Below are 24,237 nucleotides of genomic sequence, written 5' to 3' on the forward strand. Positions count from 1 at the left end.
TCAAGGAAATGAAATTGCAGATAAGGAAGCAAAACAAGCTGTTAAAAATAATGACATCAGTCTAAATGTAAGTATAAGTAAGAGTGAAGTCAAGCGTATTATTAGGAAAAGAATGAAAGAAAGGTGGCAAAAACAATGGGATAGTGAGAAAAAGGGCCGGTGGTTTTACAAAATTCAAAAGAAAGTAGGAGAAATGAGAAGGAAAAACAGGAGAGAGGCGATAAAAATATTTAGGATGAGATTTGGACACACAAAATGAAAAAAGTATACTTTTTAAAATGGGTAAACATGGTACAGGACAATGTGAGTTTTGTGGACAAGAAGAGACGGTAGAACATGTTATATTACACTGCATGAAGTATGAAGATGAAAGGAGAGAACTTAATTAGAATTTAGAAGAGATAATAGTTTAATTTAAATTAGATGACATTCTACAAAATAACTCAGGAAATAAATGTTTTACCGTTTTATTGCATTATCTTAAAAATTCTCATTTATGGGAGAGGATTTAATAAAATAATGCGGTTGGTGAGGGTTAAGTCATAATGATCCACACTCCATACCAGTTGGTGGCGGAAATACACCATTTTGGGGTTTTTTCAACCGCCATTAAATTGAAGAAGAAAGTAACGCTGACATTTCTTGCCTGGGCCTCAACTTGGGGGATAATCATCGCTATTATACCCCCTACACAGCTGATGGCGCTCTCAACTACTTCCGTTGTCACTCGCGTTCCAAAAGCGCCGAAGAAACGTCCCTCCCGCCGCCGCACAGAGCAACACAGAACTGGATATCTGCACGCGAGAGCAACGTTTGCTTCCATAATAACATTTCACTTCGCGTCTGTGCTTTAATACCGTTACGCGTTTGAACACATTTCGAGCGGATACAGCGGTAGTATCTGACGAGGAGCCGCAGACCTGCCGATATTCATTGAAAGCCCGCGGTGAAGTCGGACACGCTGATGGCGGCGACAGTGGAGGAGCTTTACCGTAACTATGGCATCCTCGCCGACGCCAAAGAGGATCTCAGCACGGTAAACAAAACATAATAATTTTTTACTGTACGTTCATGTCAAAATACAGTTTATATATATCAAGCCTGAGCAAGAATTGGTTTATTCGATGACTATAGTACATCTACGCGGCCTCCTACGACGTATTAGCTTATTAGCCGTAATAGATGCGTGGATTTTGAACAAATTTGACTAATTTGGCTAAAAGCAAGCCTTTGAGAGATTAATATGCATTAAGGGTTTTTTTTAAAGTTCATATCTAATGGAATACTTGTATTAAATTTGAGGTTTACTGAAATGAAAGTTAACGCGGTTAGTGGAAGGCTAGCGCTACGCTGTTAACGTAATATGTTCGTGAATGCGAGGTTTTCGCAGCTCTGCGCAGTAACACTGATGAGGTTAAGCTTTCATGAGGAAGGATGAGTGAATTAAAAAATGTTTTTTCCCTTCTACTGGGAGCAAAACTTTTCTTGTATGTAATATGTATATTTAATTCCATATATTACACAACCTACATTACTATTTAATTCAACTAATACAGTAAATAATGCTTTGTGTTACGTTAAGCTTTAAACGTCTGCAGTATGCATTGTGTTTAAGTCATTAAGTGATACACATCGCAATTAACATATAAAAGTTGTTTATAAATTAATATTAGTAATTTTATTACTATTTTTAGTAAATAAATAAAATTAATTTAATTAAATGTTTAAATGTATTTATTTTTATTTATAAATGCAGTTAATATCCACACACACTCACACAGACACATCACATTCGTGTGTGTTTGTGTGTGTGTGTGTGTATATGTATGTATGTGTATACACACACACACACACACACACACACGGTATTACATTAAAATTACATTAAATTTTGGCGGTTTTAAAACCTTGACTTTTCCAAACCACGATATACCTTAAAAACGGTTATGGTCTCATGCATAATAAATATATATATATATATATATATATATATATATATATATATATATATATATATATATATATATATATATATATATATATATATATAAGGTGTACCGTGGTTTGGAAAAGTCAAGGTTTTAAAACCGCCAAAATTTTATTTAATACCGTTCCTAAGGTGTGTGTATGATTTTTTTTTTATTTACATTTTTGTTATTAAGGACAACAGTTGTTTTTAGGACGAAAGTATCTTCAGCAGAAAAGATATCCAAAGCTGCTATTTTAAATAGTAAAGAAATCTGTGTATTTGAAACAAATAAGGACAGCAGAAGTCAATGATTCATTTGAATAATTCAGCCTGACATGTTTACTGTTAAAAAATCTTATAAATCTTTCAGAAAATATAATATATAGTTCAAAGGGGAAAAAGTTTTAGTTTTTTAACCAGAGATTTAGAAAGAATACATTTTAAAGCAGTAATCCCAATACCGTGAAACTGTGATATTTTTATAATAGTCACATAACAGGAATCTGCAATGTAGTTGTGACATTATAGTTAACAACATAGTGAAGTCATTTTAAAATTTAACCTAAGAGTGAAAGTTTATCATTTGCATGTGTTTTCTAAGGCCTTTGACAATTTAAAATTTGACAAACTTAAAGTGTACATTATAAAATAATTTACTCAATAAAACTGATACATTGTTGTTATTATTACTATACAGTGGTTATTTCATTTCTGTTTATGAATACTGTTTGACTCTCCAGAAAATCATAAATATTTGTTTATTTCAATCTTTTCTATTGAACTTCGCTTGACATTTTTAAAATTGTAAAATGATATAGTTTATAGCTTATAGTTTATGCATACAGATATAGTCCCCTACAGTAATCAATGCCAAATTGATCTTAAATTATGAATTATTTACAAGCTATGCAAGTCTTCTGGTCAAATTGTGTTTATATTGCAATATACAGTTGAAGTCATAATTATTAGCCCCCCTGTTTATTTTTTCTTTTTAAGGGAGAGAAGAGATTTTTTTCAACACATTTCTAAACATAATAGTTTTAATAACTAAATAACTGATTTATTTTATCTTTGCCATGATGACAGTAAATAATATTTTACTAGATATTTTTCAAGACACTTCTTTACAGCTTAAAATGACATTTAAAGGCTTAACTAGGTTAAATAGGTTAACTAGGCAGAATAGGGTAATTAGGCAAGTTATTCTATAATGATGGTTTGTTCTGTAGACTATCGATAAAATATATAACTTTTAAAAGGGGCTAATAATTTTGACCTTCAAGTGGTTTTTAAAAATTATGAACTGCTTTTATTCTAGCGGAAATAAAACAAATAAGACTTTCTCCAGAATAAAAAATATGATCAGAAATACTGTGAAAATTTCATTGCTCTGTTAAAAATCATTTAGGAAATATTAAAAAAAGAAAAAAAATGTAAAAGGGGGCTAATAATTCTGACTTCAACTGTACTTCACAGTAAATTAAAACATTGTCAGTGCAATGTCAGTTTTTTCAATATCGTACAGCCCTAAAATATACATATATAACATAAAAAGTTAACTTGTCATGACAGGAAAAAATAACATTTCCGATTCAATATATTTTATTTAAAATTACAATAATATTTCAAATGATTATTATTGTTATTTCTGTATAACTAATACAAGTAATAATAATTTAAAAAAATAAAATATGAATTAATATTTTTAGTAAATAAAACTAGCGTCCAGTTGTGCATTACTAATGTACATTTATTTTATTATCATTTGTTGTTAAGTCGATTTTTGTAGTTTATCATTAATACATTTTTTATTTATTTATTTTTGTATTTCAGCACAAAGATGCATATCAGGTAATTCTAGATGGTGTCAAAGGAGGAGTGAAGGAAAAGCGACTGGCTGCTCAGTTCATTCCCAAATTTTTCAGCAGTTTTCCAGAGCTGGCCGATGCAGCCATCAACGCGCAGCTCGATCTGTGTGAGGATGAGGATGTTTCTGTGAGTAAATCATCATGTCCGGGATTTACATGTTGTCTTGAAAACAAATCTCTACATTATTACTACTGTTCTGATTTCAGATCCGAAGGCAGGCTATCAAAGAACTTCCTCGTTTCGCGTCTGGAGAGAATTTACCCAGAGTCGCAGACATTCTCACACAGCTCTTGCAGACAGGTAATGTACAACACTTTTTATTTAGATTTAATGGTTTGGTTACCTAAAAAGAAACTGTACTTTCTTTTTTTTATTTAAGTTTTTATTGAAGAGAGATTGGGTGAGAACAATATTACTAGTAAAAAATAAGTCTTAAAATTCTGTAGAAGAAAAACATTAGGTTGAATGGGAGTAATGTACTCAATCCATTTAAACCATAAGTCAACAAATATATCTATTTGGTTGTGCACACTATGTAATTTTCTCCATAATGAATAAATTTTTCAAAACCTCAATCAAATCTTGCATTTGTGGTGGATTAGGTTTATACCAGCATCTAGTTTTTTTTACTTGAAGCAAGGATAATTCTATACATATATTTGTTTTTTCTTTCCGAGGAATCCATTGACAGCACACCTAAGTAAATTACCTCATAGCTGACAGCAAATGAAATATTTAAGATATTTTCTAAAGTGCTATGTCTCCCTTTCCAAAAACTTCTAATATTAGGGCATCCCCAAAATATGTGAAAATGGTTAGCATCGTGTAAACCGCAATGCCTCCAACAATTTGAGTTCCCATAAAATGACTTTCTGTTTTGGAGTAAGGAAAAAACAAATAATATTTCTCCAGCAAAATTCTCTCCAATATGAAGAACGGGAAGTAGCCCATTGTAATTTACACTTATTTAGCTTTCTTTAATGTAACGAGATGAATCCCTTTGTAGGTCTATCAGTGATTTGTATAATTTAGTTTTAGTTTTTGACATTGGTTCAGCCATATAAGCTGAGGAGAATAATTTAACTAGAGCACTCTTGATCGTATCACTTATCAGTGTCTTTTTTAATGTTTCGATAGAAATGTTGTGTGAGCTGAAGATATCTAAAGAAGTCTTTGGAGTCTAAATAAATTTTTTCTTTTATTGAATTAAAGTCTAATGAATGTCCTTTATCCATAATTGAAGAATAAGTTGTTATCCCTTTCCTAGCCCATGTTTTAAAACGCATATCTAAAGTATTTGGTTTAAAGTTTGAGTCCTATGAAGCCCACTTCAAAACCTTCATAGAGTCAGATTATAAACCTTAATGATCTCAGACAAATTTTTTTAGGTTACATTGATCCATTGATTATTTTGTTTTATTAAGTTTTGATCCACAATGATTGCTTGAACAGCAAACTCATCGTACCAACCAATCTCTATGTCTTTCCATCTTGCTTGGTATTCTGGATTGCACCAACAAAATGTCCATCTCAGTTGTGCTGCCGAAAATGTACTTTCAATCCCTGGAAATTCTTTTTAGTTAAACTTAAAAGAAGAAATTTGGAAAAATGCTGGTAACTGGTAGCTTTTGACAAATGTACTGTAGAAATCAATGGCTAACCGTTTTCAACGTTTCTTTTTTAAAATATGTTTTCTTTGTTAAATTGACAGAATTCACTTAAGTAGGACTGCATGATATTGAAAAAATCTAACATTGCAATATTTTTTATTCTGCGATCATATATTGTGATATGAAATCAATTTCAGTAGATGTGTTGAATAATTATTTGTAAAGAATTTATCATTTTAAATTGCTTGGGAAGATTCTGTAGGGGAGTGCATATGCATAAAATGTAAGAAACAATCTACAAGTGTAGATAAAATCAATAAAAAGATTATATAAAGCATAAATTATATAAACAGTGCTTGGTTGTTTTCTGATGAGTCGAATTTCAGGTGTACAGTAATTGAATAATCAAATGTAAATTAATACTGCATAGTCTTCATTTTATAAACAATTCAATAGAATTTATTGTTGTTCATTTGTCAAAGTTAAAAACAGTACAATTTCTTAAGCCTGAATGCTTTTAAAACCCTTACACGGCCTCAAACACGCTTGCGAAATTATAAAATAAATCCAGACTCAACATTGCATATGTGCATATGCTCGCTATGTGACTATTGCGAATGTTCACATTGCGATATTGATGCTGTAACTATATATTGTGCAGCCCTACTTAAAAGAGAAGTTGTTACATTATGTTGCATAAACAATTACATCTAACTTTAGGCTTTAAATGTATGAAATATTTTGATCTATGCACAGCTATTGTTGGTTTTAAAGCCATCAATACACTTGCGGTGAACACAATGTGACTTTTCAATTTCACAAGGTTGTTGTTTTGCAGAAATTCCATTGAAAATACTGGGGTAAAATAAACTGTCATATTTTAAAGACATGGCGGGGGGAAATGGAATTTAATGCAATGCTTCTTGTGTGGTCTGAGATCCACTTCATATCATATATCTATCAGGCAGTGAAGTTCACTGATTTTTAAAGAAATCAGATCTTTAAATGTGACAGTTCATCGGAAGCCCTTGGGCTGCCTGGCTGAAAGTCTGTGTGCATATCCCCCATTGCACTGATCACGTCATCGACATGGTTCAATTTAATATCATGATGCACTGACAATGCATTCCACACACAATTTTTGGTTTTATTCATGTAAACAATTTAGTTTTCAAATACAAGCACCTACTCAAAGAAAACTCACTTCTTTGATGTATGAAACCGCTCAGCTTGTGGAAAAGATGGAGCTATTGCAGCTGACATGCAATAGTCAAATCGCAAAAATAATCTTTCTGCATTATTGACAGCTGTTAGCTAGGGGTGTCAAAATGAATTGTTTCTTCATTGCACCACTATGCAGACGCGGACATTTCAGTATCGGTTCAGTAATAATCGTAGCAGTTATTATGTACTGACGTCATTTATCTCATATTTGCTATGAGCGTGAGTATTTACAATACTCAATTTCACTGCGTTTGTGTTTGCTGGACAGTCTTTCACTCACACTTGCAGCAGCAGCCCCTATTTCACTGTGATTGTGAAAATGATAATAAACTCTATTTCTCTCTCACTGTGGCTTATTTGACCTGCTGGCGGGACGTTTCCTCTCCTCTCAGCTGTTACAGCGATACTTCTAGAACGCGTGTCTGCAGAGCGAGTTTTCTCCATCGCGTCTATCATGGATCAGCTGTGATCAATGATGCCGTTTATCAGTCTCACTCATCGGTGAATAGCACCAGAGCATTAGAGCCAATCGCAGCCCTTTCTGTTGAGCGCGTGAGCAATCATAGATGTGTAAGAAAGAACTCGCTAGACATGGCTCAGAAAGCGAGCGGGATATCTATATTTGTGTATTTGCTATAAATGCTCATGTTGTTCTGTGCATGTACTTGAGTTTTAAAGTTACTGTTTATATATCTGTTCTAATTCGTATTAAAGGAAAAAATTGTTTTACAAATAGTATATAAATATATTTATACATTTTAATATAAGAATTGCTGTGCTGTGAAAAAAATGTAAAACTATGTATGGAAAGCATCGTCAGTGCACCATGATGCACCGAGATATCAAATTGAATCGAATCAATGGCATGATAATCTTTGCCAAACCATGAGACCAGTGTAGGCTCACACCTCTACTGGTAGCGTAGCTTCTCTGTGAACTACGGCCTATTGTTGTAAATGTTGCTAATGTTAAACTTGAAAGCATGTGTAAATACCAAATATGATGTTTTTACTCAATAATAGCTTAATAGCTTCCGTCGTGTGTTTAATACAAGTCCTTCTGTGAAATAATTTGGCTTCTTACATAGAATGCTATTATGGAATAAGTTGCATGCTTTATTCTAAGCAGTGACAAAGGCATTGCATCATCAGGAAAATTATTAGAAGAACTTTGATAAACCCTATGTTGTCGTGTTTGTTATATTAATATGTTTGTGTTTAAGTCCTCTGTTTACCAGTCCACCTGGTTTTCAACCAAGTGCTTTCAGAATATTTGGTTTTGGCCCAGATTTTTCAATTCAATGCTGCATCCCTAAAACTCATATCTTCTCATATTTTCTAGATGATTCTGCTGAATTCAATCAAGTCAACACTGCTTTGATCTCCATATTCAAAATTGATGCTAAAGGTGACTATTTTCTATCTCCTCTTTATTGTTTCAATATGATATATCTGTTAATTTTGTAGACAATTTATTTTTTCTTTAGAGAAATGTTCTGAAGAACGGAATCTTAGGTGAGACTCATTTGACCTCTGTTTCTGCAGGAACTCTGGGAGGTTTGTTCAGTCAGATTCTGCAGGGAGAGGATATTGTTCGAGAAAGAGCCATCAAGTTTCTCTCTACTAAGTTGAAAACAATGCCAGAAGACATAATGACAAAGGAGGTGGAAGATTACATCTTTGTGGAGACAAAAAAGGTATACGCACTACATTTATTTTTTTTATTTAACAATTTAACATTTTGATCATATTATGCATTATCAATAATTAATTAGTCATCTTGTACTATATTATATATATATAAAATATATATATATATATATATATATATATATATATATATATATATATATATATATATATATATATATATATATATATATATATATATATATATATATATATATATATATAAAATAACTAATCTTGTCCTAAAAAAATCCAAATATCTTTGGATTAATATCAGTAATTTATTTAAAATTAAATAAACTGTTATGAGGTCATCTTTTATGACTTTGTTGTTTTATGATGTTTTATGTCATTTCTGCTTTGTGTTTGCACCCCCAGACTTTTTTGGCTTTGAATAATTCTCACACTTTAGCTGTCGCTCACTCTTCCTCTCAGGTTCTAGAGGATGTGACGGGCGAGGAGTTTGTGTTGCTGATGCGTATCCTGTCTGGACTGAAAAGCATGCAGACTGTAAGTGGAAGGCAGCAGCTGGTGGAGCTGGTGGTTGAACAGGCCTTCCTGGAACAGGCTTTAAACCCCGCAGATGCTGACAGCGTGGACCGGCTCCTGCAGTGCACACGCCAGGCCTTGCCACTCTTTTCTGTGAGTGAAACCACAGCAACGGTTTACTCATCAGATGTGCTCAATCAAAATATTTTATTCTGTATTTGTTTTTAGAAATTTTCCTTTACATTTCTGATGAAAGTTGAGACGTTTTAATTCATTTCATATTTTAAATATTTTATCTAGACAAAAAGAAAAAAAATGATACAATATTAAAGAACACTATTTGACTTTTGTTGCTTTAATTTTGGTTTTATTATTTTCTTGTACAGTGCTCCGCATATATAAATACACCCCTCACAAATCTCTCATTTAAATTAATATTTTCCGTAGGATGCTTTACAATATTAAATTTGTGCATATACATAGTCAGTACTGATGCCAAATCTGGACCTTATCAAACAAAATAACTTACAATAATGGTTCAAAAATTAGTAGCCCAAAATTATATGTTAGGGAAAAATATTAAATAAAATTTTCAAAAACAGCAAACATCAAGAGAAAATAATAATGTATAAAATTATGTTGAAATGTTTGTCTTTTTTTTTTTTCTTTTTTTTTTTTTTGCTTTAATTTTAATTGTATTATTTTTCAATTTCTAAATATGTTTGGTGACTAAAATACTATTTTAATAAATATCTGTTTAATGAATCTGTTTTGTTCAAATGGACTAGTATATATTTCCCATATTCACTGAGAAATGGATGCAAATATTCGTTTTCAAAATGGGGTGTACTCTATTATGCTGAGCACTGTATTTGTCGTTTTGATTCTGAATACTCGGATTTATAAATAAGCTTATGTTTTCCAAAATAATTTAAACATGTATCACATCTAGTCCGTTGTGGTCAATTAATGCATTATATTTTATTTTCCAGTAATTTTCAGCTATAGTTTTTTTTTTCTTTATATTTTTGGCATGCATAGATGAGTGAATGAATTACAGGATAAAATACTTTTTAAAGTACTTTATTATCTGGGGGCTGTTTCATAAAAGTCAATTAGAAAAGCAGTGATTTAAAGTCAAAAGCCTGACTTCAATAAGCCAAACTAAACGTCAACGCTTTAATTGGTTACATAAGTTGAAGATCATTTGATCTAACTTATCTGAGTTCAGTTTAAATTATCTAGATAACTGCTTGTGCACGTTACTGTTGTGAAACCTTAAAGGTGAAACGTAGATGCATCGATTATGTTATGTGCTACCATGACAACTAAGAGATCTGAAAGCTCTGAAATGAGACACAGCGTTGGTTTTTAGAGTACAAACATAAAATAATTTAAACATAATAATCAAAAATTATGGCTTGCAACAAAGCAAGAGAGAAGGCTGACAGAAAATAAAGGCCATTATTTAGAGCTTTTAACATTAAATATTTGTCACAATACATTAAAATTGAGCTTGCGCACGCACGTGAGAGAATGTGCGCTTACTGCCAATTGTTGCTTGCAAGAAGTTTTAATGCATTGCAGGCTCGTTGTAATATTCAAAATGTGCTTAACATCACTACGTCAAGTTTAAAGTAATGGCTACAAAGAGCCGTGCACGCACAAGCGGTGGGATTTTTAATTTGCTCCCGAAACTGGTGCAAATTGCTGCTTTCCCTTTGACACTTGTGTTTTCCGCACCCCATGGAAAAATATCTTTATATTAAAGCGAGGTTACTGCTCGCCTCAGATCCATCTTCTGATTATTCCACTCAGGGTTCGATGCTTTAAAGTCATTTAAATTAATATTTTCTACAGGGTGCTTTACAATAATCTATTCGTGCAAATACATTATACTTTTTAATGGAACGGGCCTCTGGACAAACCGAATTGGAGAAAAAGTTTTATATATATATATATATAATTTTGTTTTTGTTTTTGTTATTTTGATTCTGAACTCCTTAAATCTAATGTGTCGTCATATGTGGTCAATACAAAAATTTTAGTTTAAAATTAAAAATGAAATCAAGGTCCCAATATTAATTCTGCATAATGAAAAGAATGCTAACTATATTACAGGGAAATAGTTAACTTTTATTATTATTATTATTATTATGTGTTATGTGTAAGTGTTTGATTCTTTTTCTAGTTTTTCTTCAATATGGTTTCATTCTAATTGCTCTGAACTTTTGTTGACCGCAGACATTTTCTTGTTTGTTAGTTTTTTTTTTTGTTTTTTTTTTGTGCAAATTATAAGATGTTTCATTGGTAAGAGCGCAAATCATAATTAAAGCGTTGTGTTCTTAACTTTTCCAGAAAAATGTGCATTCTACTCGATTTGTAACGTACTTCTGCGAGTTTGTTCTGCCCAACCTCAGCCTGCTGACCAGCCCTGTGGCAGAACTGGACATCCAGCTGGAGGTTTGTACCATAAGCTGGAAATAATGTATCAAAAAAAACTTTAAAGTACTTTGACAGAAAAAGAAAAATTTCGTTTTTTTTCCATTCAATCACAATTAGAAAGACCATTATTGCCAAGCGTTCACAAATTATAAATGTTTTTTTTTTTGCTTTTCATAGAATACTAAAATAAGATGATGATGATAATTGTTTGTTTTTTTTGTTTTTTTTTTTGCTCTACAGGTACTGAAGCTATTAGCAGAGATGAGTCCGTATTGTGGCGACATGGACAAGCTGGAGGTCAATCTCAATATGCTGTTTGAGAAGCTCCTGGTAAAGACAAACATCAAACTTTTGACCTCACGGAGATATTTCGAAAGCTTTCCACTCGAGCCTATTTATCGTCTAATGTTCTTTGTTGGCTGATGTCTTTAGGAGTTCATGCCCCTGCCTCCAGAAGAGGAAAATGGAGAGAACGCAGCGAATGAAGAGCCCAAACTCCAGTTCAGCTACGTGGAGTGTCTGCTCTTCAGCTTCCACCAGCTGGGGAAAAAACTACCCGACTTTCTCATCGACAAAGTCAGCGCAGAGAAGCTGAAGGACTTCAAGATCAGGTCCAATCTTTCATTAATTGAAAAATACGGGCATACCATGTTTGTACAGAAAGCATTTAAAATTGTATAATTACAAGGCAGGGGTTGAGTAGTTGCACAAAAAATATTTCTCATGGATAAGTCCACCAGTAGATTTCTGCAAGTTAAATGAGTCATTAATTAAAATGATTAGCTTTATTCAAAATGGCTGATTCATTTAACAGGGATGTGATTCTTCCATATAATTACAGATTTCCATGTTTTCTGAGCTCAATGGGGTGACCCATGTAATTTGCGTAAATCCGAAGTTTTTTTTTTTTTGAGGGGGGTGGGGGGTGTCATCGTTAGGTTCATCGTCATCAGAGCAGATGGCCTGATGGGTTAACATCATTGTGCACAAGAAAAAGCAGTAACTGGTTCATTCCAAACATCATTCAGGGATGTAATTGTGGACCTACCTAGGCTACTGTGTATATAATATAATGATGTTGTATAGTCCTATAATGTGCACGTGTCAGGAAGCCGCTGTCAATATGCAAATTTATGAAATCATTTTGAATGCGTGCGGCTGTGCACACTTTGTCTCCTCTCACAATTGCATGTCACAACCACGTGCGCACTATGTACATTATAAATAAAGCCAGGATGCAATTTTGTCATTTATTTAGTGCTACAGCCGGGCACCTCAAATGTAATTTCTGAAAGTGCCGTATAATGATATTGCAAATGTATAAAAATGTATTTAACAATTAATTAAAACCATTAAAATGCAGGGACTACACCGAAGGAAAAAGTGAAAGTGATAAACTCTTCTTAGCGACGTATGCTATTTTATTCAAGGTGGAATGTTAAAGTATATTAGGCTACTCCGTTCAGCTGGACTTAATATTTTAAGGCCTTTAGACAATTTAATGGCTTAAAACAGTTCAAATTGTTGACTTACAAGGCGCAAATTATTTATCGTGGAATAAAGAGTCTCTAAATTACAGGAAAATGTATATTCTTATAGACACAAGAGCACTAAACAGAGTTAGTGGTGTCATCTAGTGGCGGTGTGTGGATCTGTCCCGACATTGGGGTACAAAGTACAAACCTATGAAATATTACTTAGGTGAATATTAAACTCCTACACAATTAAACTGGTTTAGAAATTTTTAAAATTGTGTGGCCAATATCAACTATTTATATAAAGAATAAGAATAGAAGAATAAGAGTTATTGTTTTCTATCATTTATTATTTAAAACACACATAAATATCTCTTCTTCCTTCTTTTTTGGTCCTCAGCTGATCACATGGCAAATTTAAACGCACAAATGCTCTGTTTCAGCTTTGTTTGGAATTCGCAAAACAGGAAAAAAAAAGAACAAATAACTCACTCAATATACAGAAAAGAAATACCCCCCTTCAAAATAATTACATTTTGTTGCATTGTAGCCTGAAATGAAGACAGACACAGTTTTGTTTTATCTAGGCGTAATCATTCAGTACAACGTATAACATCCATGTAAAAAATATAACATCAACATGTCAGAAAACAATTAACAAGCATTAAAACAGAATGACTCAGTTGTGAAAAGGATCACCTTCTTTCTAATAATTACTTATAAACTCAATCAGGTGTTGCTAATCACCATCTTAACGAGACAACACTCTTTCACTTTCATTGGCGGTCAATTTGATTAGCTCAGCATGAAAATAGCTTTATTGTAGCATTTTAACCCTAGGTAGTGTAACTGAAGCAAACCATCAACTATGGGTGGCAAGGCATTGTCAAAAGATCTCGGGCATAAAGTTGTGGCCAGGCACAAGTCGGGGGATGGATACAAAAATTTTTCAAATATATTATCGATGCCTAGAAGCACAGTTAAGTCTATTATTAATAACTGGAAGGTATTTGGGACAACACAGACCCTCCCTGGATCGTATATCCAAACTAGATGAAAGAGCCAGGAGGAAACTGGCCAGAGAGGCAACCAAGAGGCCTACAACAACTCTGACAAATTCCTTTGACAAAATCAACTTCTTCAAAGAGTGGTCATTGTGTGCATGTGACGACAATATCAAAAATTCTCCACAAATGTGCCTTGTTCGAGAGGGTTGCATGAAAAAAAGCCTCTTCTCAAGAAAAGCAACAATAGTCACAACTAAGCTTTGCCAAAACGCACCTAGAAGATTCCGAGGCCACGTAGAAAAAAGTGTTATGGTCAGATGAGACTAAAATTGAATTATCTGGCCTCAACACCAAACGATATGTCTGGCGGAAATCCAATACAGCTGACCATCCAAATAACACCATTCCTACTGTAAAACATGGAGGTGAAAATATCTTGTTATGGGGCTGTTTCTCTGCAGCAGGAACTGGAGCACTTGTCAGGATAGAAGGAAAAATGGATGAGGCTAGGGCTGTGACGGTGACAATTTTTTTACTACGGCAGTGATAAATCGCCAACAACCGCCGGTGTTGCAGTGGTGGTGGAGGATCGAGTCAATTATGCTGTAAAAAAATCCATGATAGAAGTTCACTCAAAACTGAAAATTCTTTCTATAATTAATTACTTGCAGTCCCGTCATTCCAACCTTCAGAACACACATTTAGATATTTTAGAATATGAAGAAGCAATTCAATTATGAAAATTGTGAAATTAAAGCAATAGCCCAGAGGTCTGGTCCCTGCGTCAGGTCAGGGGAGGCGGAGGCACACTCTAAACTCACACAGGAGAAAACTGGACTAGTGGATGACATAAAGGCGTAATTCATTTCATGTTTTGATTTAACTAATTCTTTAAATACAACTCCCTTGAGCTATAAAGAGAGGGGGGGGAAGAAATTTTCCGTTAAATAAATTTTAGCAGAGACTCAACTCCAGTCAGTTTTACATTAGTTTTTTAGTTAGGGATTAATATTAGAGTAGCCTAATAAAAATGTTAAGTTGGACACTGCACAGTCCCACAGTAGTCTATATTATAAATAATATTATAATTTATTATATTCATTATTATTAAAACAAATAATTAAGTCAAGTAAACAGTATCATTGCATAACCTTCATTAATAAAATCATAGCGAAAATGTGTAAATTGTTACTATAAAAAGTATATTACTGCCTTAAGTCAGTAACGTAGGCAGTAATGCAAAGTGATAAATAAGTGAATAAACAGCCTAAATGAAAAGAACAAGAGGGACCAAAATCAGCCATCAGGTCAAGTGCTCCCCTATGGGATTAAAATGCCTCCTCAGTTATGACATCCTGGCGCCAGGCCTGGTATAGCGATACTTTACTTTATTGTTTAAGAAGAAACCAATGAAAGAAACAAAAGCAGAAACTGGATGAAAACCTGGCTGGGGAGACGGAGAAAACATGGATTGTCTGTTCTTCAAAAAGATCGCAGACATGACACCGTGACTGCGTTGATCATATGAATACAGTTTGTGTTTTTAATAATTAATATTAACAACTAATATTAATACTAAATTATTAACTCCTCTCGCTTTAGACTTTGTTTTAGAGCTTGTTCTTGTCTGCGTAATATATGTTTATTGCATGTACGAATCAGATTATGAAGAATAATTTAAAGCATGCTTTTCGTTTATTGCATCCTTTCCGTAAGGTGTTTTATTTATTTATTTAAGTGGTGAGGACAATATTCATTAGCAAAAATGTTCCTCTTGTACCAGCAACAAATTACACCTCTGTATGTATCCAAGTAGCCTACCTAAGTTAATTTACATTTTATGTAAAAAAATTAAGAAATTACAAAGACCAAAGAATATGCTAAAATATCCTTACAAACGTACACGTTTATATTTTGAACTTTCGTTAATAAAACAGCACAGTACAGCCTATAATAATGTAGTTAAATGTTAAACTTTTAACTGCTTGAAATAGTATAATGATAATTAAACGTTATATTTTAAGAACTTCACAAATAGACTAAATTACTCTTTACTAATCAGTAATAATATAAATGGTAACTAAAAATATTAGCCTACTGGTAACAATATAAGTCAGATGTTGGAAAAAAAAAACAGCATGGCTATTAACTCTACAGTGTTCACCTTTTGTTTTTTATTCACATTTTAAATTCTTTGCCAGAAAAACTAACATCTTGACTTTGTCCGGTTTAAGCGGAGATCTAATTAGGGTTATAATGTTTCCAGCAGCACTGAATACACGTTCAGACGGTGTGCTTGTAGGGCTAATGCACCAATACTTTTTCGCAACCGTGGTCAAGAAAGGGTATCTTGCTTCATTGTTCCGCCCTTAGCATTTCTCAGAAAGCAGGTTTCTTCTCACTGCAGAGCGGTGCGTTCTCAACTACCAAATATGTTGCTGCATTTCTCGTCATATTTATCACTTGCTCTTTTGTAGCAGGTAATTTTTGAAAGGGCCTCTGTGATACCTGGCTGACTAGCTGGGGTTTGCGTTTAGAAGACATGAGTTGCTTATACGTGGCTGGATGATATGACCGGAGATGGCTTTGGAGATTCAACGTGCTTGCCCATTTAACACTTTTTTAAATTAATTAATTAATTTATTTATTTTTTAAACAAACCCTATAAATAGCTTTATCCAAATTATTGGCACAAATCCAAAATGTTCCAGGTTGACAATATAACATTTGGTTTTCCAACAAGATTCATGGCTGAACTTGAACTTGCTGAATCGCGCCTAACGTTATATTCTAACAAAAATGGAATACTTGGCAACATGATGGAAATTTGAGTTTTAGAGTGCGTGGCGTCACATACTAGCGCCGGTGGCTTGGACAACCGCGGTGGCAACTGACTAATGAAAGGGAAGAATGTTTACCTTCCAACATGGCAACGACCCGAAGCACACAGCAAAAATGACCACACAGTAGTTAAAGGAAAAAAAAGGTTAATGTCCAGACTTAAACCCCTGTGAAAATCTCTGGAATGACTTGAAGTTTGCAGTCCACAAACGGACACCATCAAATTTAACTGAACTTGAACATTTCTGCAAAGAGGAGTGGGCTAATAAGTCTAGACGTGCAAATTTAGTAGAAACGTATCCCAACAGATTAAAGGCTGTAATTAAAGCAAAAGGTTATTCAACCAAATACTGAAACAAGGGGGTGATCCTTTTTCCAACCCATTGATTCCGTTTTTTACATGTTCATTTTTTTCAGACAAGTTGGTGTTATATCTTTTGGTTGGGTGTTGTAAGTTGCACTAAGTAAATACAGTTAGATGAAACAAAAACTGTGTCTGCCTTAATTTCAGGCTTCTATAGAACAAAATGTAATTATTTTGAAGGGGGTTGATTCTTTTCTATACCCATTGTATTCATAAAGTTTTATTAAACTGTTCAATGAAAACTTAAGTAAATTTAAGTTTAAGACAGTCATGGCTCATCAGAAACAAAATATAAATATAATAAAATCCATTTATACTACATTTATAATAAAAAAAAAATGCAATCTGAGTGAGCAGAAGAACAGATTTTCCTTTTATTCTTATAAATACACCAAGTCATTTACTATATGTGATGATGATTTACTTTGTTGATATAAATTGACATTTTAAAGCTAATGTAATCATAACTAAAGGGCAGGTTATTATTTGTTATCCCCACAGGTTACAGTACTTTGCTCGAGGTCTGCAGGTTTATATTCGACAGCTGCGTGTTGCTTTGCAGGGCAAGACTGGAGATGCATTGAAAACAGAGGAGGTATGATTTTACACATTGCAATGATGATGATTTGTGTGTCTGTGAATGTGATGATTGGCTTGGAGTACATTTTCGTCTTGCCAATCAGAGACAGAGTAGGGCAGGTGTTTAGGCACAAGCGCATACACAGTCACATACACACACACTGATGACCAGGAATCCGAATGATGGCAAATCCAACAAGTTCAAATGTAGTGTTTGCAAATATATTTGTATGAGCACTACATTTCCCACGTTGAGGTGAAAGACAGGAATGTTTGTGTATCATGCAACTTCTGCCCAGGAAAAAAGAGTGTCTCTGCATTGGTGATGAGTAATTCTAATCTAATGATGCACCTCATGGCGTCATATTCCTCCAGAGAATTAGTGGCTACACAGGTGATGACGTGAGCTCTGTGATCAAAAGAGGAGACGATGCCACAATGTAAAAAAGCAAATAAAACATTATTTTTCTCCACCGCAAACACTTATTATATTGACGGAATTAAACAAAATAATAATATTGAGGACATGCTGCTGCTGTCTCTTACATTGTGCCACAACAACATTAAGTGTAGATTAACGTACAAAGTTATATACTTATTTTAGTCATTTGACAAGTAAAATTTTTTTTAAGTAACACAATAGTTACTTTCCCTGGTATTTAGTTACTTTTTATAATTATGTTACTCTGTTACTGTTTGTGAGAAGTAACTATAATTACTCTAAGGGAACATGCCCAACACTGCCCAAGAGGTGTCATTTTACCAGTATTGCCATGACAACACAGTAACTCTTAAGCTGGATTTGTACTTTTGACTGGCACCGCATCGCGCACCTTCGCTGACTGTGCACGCACCTCATGAAACAGATGAGGCTTTTATACTTGCTGCATTCGCTGTTGTGATATTCTGTGACACGACAGGGGGCGGTCAAAAGAAACTGATTGTAAAGTCAGACTGATAAACAGAAGTATAAAGTTTCCTGAACTATGGCTGTTTATCAATATGCGTTCTTCAGCAGTCTTGCGTCCACGTGTTCTCGTGTAAAGTCATCATCAGCTGCCAAAGTTCAGTTCCAATACTCAAGAACGGAGGACGCGTGAAACGTCCCAGAAGTCATTGTGACTGTAGGTGGGAAGTGCAGCATTTTATTTAGATTTATTATTAAAGTTCAGAAATATAACTTATTTACCTCAGGAGTTTCCCTAAATGAAACGGCAAAAGTAACCATTACCATGGAAATCTTAATAAAGGAATAAACATACTAAGGGTGTTTGTTTGCTGAAATTCGTATTAAAATCTGTTTTATTTATTTTGTGCAACGTATATTTATGTTTTTATGCATAGCATATATTTTGAAAAGGGGAAAAACAATAAATTGTTGTATGAATATTGTAATGTTGAAATAATTTTCTATTAAAAAAACGCGTGAAGGTCACATGACCATCAGGAAGAATGCAGCATCTCATTTCTCAGTGGGTGCATTTTCTATCCTTGTGGTCTCCCGAGTTCGTTCTTCTGAGGACACCTGGCAAGACTGGTCTCCACAAGAATGCAAGTCCGTTCTCTGCGTTCTTGGAATTGAGAAACCGCCTGCGTCATATCATTAATATCTTCAAGATTTTTAAACTAATTATTTTTATTACTTTGCTGAATTGTTTTATTGATTTATAAGGATTTTTATAACATTCAAGATTTTTTTTAAATCAAACTTTGATGCATCACTTGCTTTTGTTCATATCTTAGACAGTTCTACCTATTAAAGTTTATTAACACATTACACTTACTAAAAAATACAGATTTTTTTTTTTTGTAGATTAACCCGCTCCACAATTGATGCATTACTGTCTGGCTAGTTTCTGTCCTCTACTTATGCTAAAGGCAATTATGGTCCAACATTCCTGACCATTATCACCAATAAAGTCTAGAAAAACAGGGAGTCAGTATATTGTAAACTGATTTAAATATTCCTTCCCAGTTATCAAATAAATGTTTTGTTCCTTAATTTTAGTTTTGTAACTATTAAATTGTTTTAAATTCAAAATTGTAATATATATATATATATATATATATATATATATATATATATATATATATATATATATATATATATATATATTTATATTTATATATATTAATGTAAAACCTATGAATGGTGGAAAAACAGACTTTTGCCATGGCCTCTTTTGGGTTTACCAAACTTATCCCTCAGGTTTTTCCAAACATTTTGACAAAAACTTTCCTTTTCCATGGCTGTTGCGATTTCTAGCCAAGAATTATTGGTAATCTAGTTGTCCCTATGATCACGGATCATAAAAATGTCTGTACCGTCATATTGTTTCAGACAAAATCTCTTCAAAGTGGTTCATATTCAGCTCAAATCAAACACGGCGCCATGCAATCTGTTTGCTTGAGTAAAAAAAAAAGAATCATACGTTCCGCCAATCGAAATCATGGCGCGCGCATCCAAAGTGAACCTCCGCAAACTCTGCGACAACGTCACATTCGCTGTGCGCAATCTAACGAACTAGCGGACGCGTCGAGTATAAACCAGGCTTTACAAGCATCAGGAACATCAGTGTGCATCTGTTTTGGCTGAAAATGTATATTTTTAAATTCAGCGCATCCCTAATAAAATTCTGTGATATTTAAAAACCACCATTTGTGGGAATATTTTTGGTTTTGACGTCAGAATTCCATGTGGGAATTATTGGCAGAAATGACATCTGGAAAAAGATGTTCTTTTGTATTTCAGTAACTTTTAATCACCTAATATTTTTGTCTTTGCAGAACAAAATCAAAGTCGTGGCTTTGAAGATCACCAACAACATAAATGTTTTAATCAAGGTAACTTTCTGAAAATTCCTTTCCAAATTTATTTCAGATTTTGAACTTGTGTTCTTAATAGTTTTCTCTGATCTACTCCAGGATTTGTTTCATAATCCTCCATCCTACAAAAGCACAGTCACACTATCTTGGAAACCAGTACAGAAAACCGAAGCAGCAGCAGCAGCAATCGGGTACATCCTTCAATCAGCCAGACCATCTACATACCAAAATCACCAGGTTTACTCTGCTTTTTACCATTTTTGCTGTCATCTCTGTATTTTCCTACAGCCAGAAGAGGCGGTCTGGAGAGGACCTCGGGGCGACAGCCACAACAAAGAAACATCCCACAAATTTGCCCAGGAGAGATGCCCGACAAATCTATAATCCACCCAGTGGGAAGTACAGCGCCAGCATCGGGAACTTTTCATATGGTGAATGTCTAATCAAATGTTCAGTAATACTTCTGAATTTACTTCTAGAGATGCACCAGTTGACCAGCCAGTCGTATTTATTTATTTATTTATTTTTTATAATGTTTACATAACCCTGAGTTTACTGGGACTTATGTCAGTATGTTAATGTACTTCCAACTGAAATGGAATATAGAGTGAGGGGCGTGGTTAAGAAGATTGCTCTACGGGTTGTTATGCATGCCCTCAAGTTGATGTCAACAGAATGACTTCCAAATGTGGAAGTAGGGCTGGGCGATATTACAAAAAAAGATCACAATATAATGTTTGATATTATTCGATATTGATAGTATTTTAATATTTTAAAACAATATATTTAGGAATATTATTATTTAACCAGCTTATTTTAATTTACCAACATTACTGAGGCAAATAGTTTTAATAGTCAAAAACAAAAATATTTCAACAAAATATCGGACCTCTTCATAATAAAATGAATATAAGTGTTAAAGAGACTCTTAAACTTGATAAATAAAATGTTACAAAGTGTGTGCAATGGTTAAGTTAGATCAACATCTGTAAGGTGTCAATAATAATGATACAGTAAACCTCAAACTCTGTAAACAAAACAAATGATGAGAATCAGATCTGAGCTTTCAAGTAAAGGAACCAGCCAACATTATTCAAATACATACTGCAATATTACAAAGAGTGAAGTTGAATGAATACATTACCCCAACGCTAAGAACTCTCAGATGGGGTGCTAGTGGCTGGGATGCACTAGTAAAAAACCCAAAAGCCACTCTGGTGACATCCTTTTTTATTTACAATCTCCTCACTGCTGCTATACGTCACTCATTTTCGCATGTGTTGTTATTCTGACTTGAAGTAACAAGCGCGAGCGCGTGCTTTATGTTTGTCTGAGGTATTAAGCCTGCCGTTATTACTGAGATGTGTATATTCCATACAAAGTGTGAATCAGATTGGTTAGTTCTAGCACTCGGGAAATTAGGAAAAGTTCAGATGTTTTTCAACTAGGTGTACCTGGAAAATGCAAGAGCGTTCCGTCTGTGCTGCTTGCACTGCTTCCAAAACACATGCTCAGCAGCCACGTTTTAATAAAACTATAGCGCTTCTTACCGAAACTACATACTAAACTTTTTTTATTATCGATATTGACAACGGTGTTCGGTCAATGAATACAATATCGATTTTATCACCCAGACCTATGTGAAAGCAACTGATCAGACTTTGAAGATTACCAGTTTTTTCAGTGGATTAACTTGCACGGATTAATTATTCACCTTAAGAATAACAATGTGCCTTAGCAAAATAAACACTGACAATTTTGATTTCACACTGACTTTAACAGTGGAGCAACCAGAATTCTAGAATGGCCACAGCGATCATTGTGACCAATCACATAAGAATGTACCGAATTTATCACGTTGTATTTACATTCCGAGCTTATATTGAGATTCTAGAATTAAACTTTGAATTTCTTTCATGTATTTTATGGAGTCTGCACTATAAAAATACAATCTTTTTTGTAATACAGTGGTTCCTCGTTATTCGCGGAAGTTACATTCTAAAATCAAGCCGCAATAGGTGAAATTCGCAAAGTAGTCAGCTTTATTTTTCACTATTATTATAGATGTTTTAAGGCTGTAAAACCCCTCACTGCACACTTTATACACTTTTCTCTAACAGACATTAACATTTTCACACTTTTCTCTCTTGCATAAACACTCTCAAAGTTCAAACCTTTGTAGAAAAACAAGTCCAGTATTATAGACTGAAACCAAAGATCAAAACCATTTGATTTTTGTTTATTTATTCCGTAATGGCACCCAACAGCCGTTTAACTTCTACCTTCATAAGCATGTCCAGAAGTTCAACTTTTTGTGCGACGTCAGCATCTTCCTCTGCCTTTTGTGTGGTACCGCAGGTGCCTTTGACGGTGCAGAACATTTCATCGACACAATGGGGAGAAAAAAAAAGCAAACCTATAGTACAGCACTTCAGATTCACACTGCTAGAGATTGAAGATTTATGTCAAATGTAATGTTATGGGAAGCTGAACGCATTCTGTACTGTACAGGAGACACGAAGGACACTGATTGACAATGATGTACAGCCAGTCAGGACGCTAATAGGACGCAGAACACAATGCGCTGGAGAATAATAAGCAGGTCAAATTGCACGAAAAAAATCTGCGAAACCGCAAACGGTGAACCACGTTATAGCGAGGGACCATTGTATTGCCTATATCCGTGTATAAGTTACTAAACTGCCACCGAAGGGTTGTACCTCATTTCACTCGCTGAGAGTGAATTAGCATTATTTATTATTATTATATTCATTATTTTGGTTTGTTCAGGTGTTTTTATGTAGCATGTTTTGAATCTTTTTTTTGTTAAAAAAAATAAAAATCTGTATTGGAATCAGCCAGTTTACTCCTAAAACAAAAGCAAAAATCAACACTGGTGCATCACTAAATTACTGAATGTGTGTTTAACTGATCTGATCTGTGCTCTCAGAACAACGAGGAGGCTTCAGAGGAGGAAGAGGACGAGGTTTCGGAGGAAGAGGGAACAGAAGCCGAGGCCGGATTTATTAAGAGGACTGAATATGCTTCCATACTCATGCAAACACAACAATTTCTCTCTGTTGACACTTTTCTGCTTCCCGGTCTTGACTGACCTCCATCCATTCGCTTTCTCAACATTTTATTTTTTATTTTTTATCTTGGGTGTGTTTTTGGAAATCAGTTCAGTATAGCATCTTGTCCTTGGTTGGCCGTTTGGTTGCAAATTAGTGGTTTTGTGTTTTGTTTTGTTTTTTTCTCTCCATCGTCTTTATGAATCAAAAGACTGCCAAGGTGTGTATCTTTTTTCTTTTAAGATTGTTTTGTATGGTGACCTGCATCCTTTGTATCTTTTTTAACTTTTTAATTTTTCAGCATTTTGTTGAATAAAAAAAAAAAATCACAGATTTGTAAGACGTAGAATTAATATTCTTCTGAATTTTATCAAACGTGTGTGAGTCAAATCTTATCTTTTCTTTTTTTCAGGACATGTATATTTAAGTTTGTATGACACCTATTATGCCCTGATGTATGTTTGTTAACTTGATTGTATTAAGTTAAATTCTAGATTTCTTTTCCAACATAAGTCAAATATTCCATGGTAATTGTCCCTTTAGAGAAGGATTGCCTTTTCAATAAGTTACAAAAAAATTGAAGGAACCAGTTGTTTTCAAATGTTGCTTGCATAGATTTGAGTTCGTATTCGATTTCAAATGTTGTGCATGCTTAGTTTGTAGGAGACATTTAAGTGTTTTGATTTGACAAATCTGACATTTATTGTATGTATTACTGCTGTTGGTGTTCATTTCAAGATATTTCACCCACATTAAAAATCTTTTTGCCTTTTTTCAAAA

At 33.9% G+C, this 24,237-nt stretch overlaps 1 protein-coding gene across 1 annotated transcript; it reads left to right on the forward strand.

The window, feature by feature from the left end:
• The first annotated feature begins 735 nt into the window (after nucleotides 1-735).
• api5 (apoptosis inhibitor 5) lies at nucleotides 736-24,237 on the forward strand. Its single transcript, XM_056451783.1, has 14 exons — nucleotides 736-1,036; nucleotides 3,803-3,964; nucleotides 4,045-4,138; nucleotides 8,014-8,079; nucleotides 8,217-8,368; nucleotides 8,796-9,002; nucleotides 11,208-11,312; nucleotides 11,535-11,624; nucleotides 11,727-11,905; nucleotides 17,483-17,576; nucleotides 20,348-20,404; nucleotides 20,486-20,577; nucleotides 20,675-20,817; nucleotides 23,337-24,237. The coding sequence occupies exons 1-14, from the start codon at nucleotides 965-967 to the stop codon at nucleotides 23,414-23,416; spliced, it is 1,593 nt and encodes a 530-aa protein (XP_056307758.1). The 5' UTR covers nucleotides 736-964; the 3' UTR covers nucleotides 23,417-24,237.

Source organism: Danio aesculapii, chromosome 25 (genome assembly GCF_903798145.1).
Source record: "Danio aesculapii chromosome 25, fDanAes4.1, whole genome shotgun sequence".
NCBI lineage: Eukaryota > Metazoa > Chordata > Actinopteri > Cypriniformes > Danionidae > Danio > Danio aesculapii.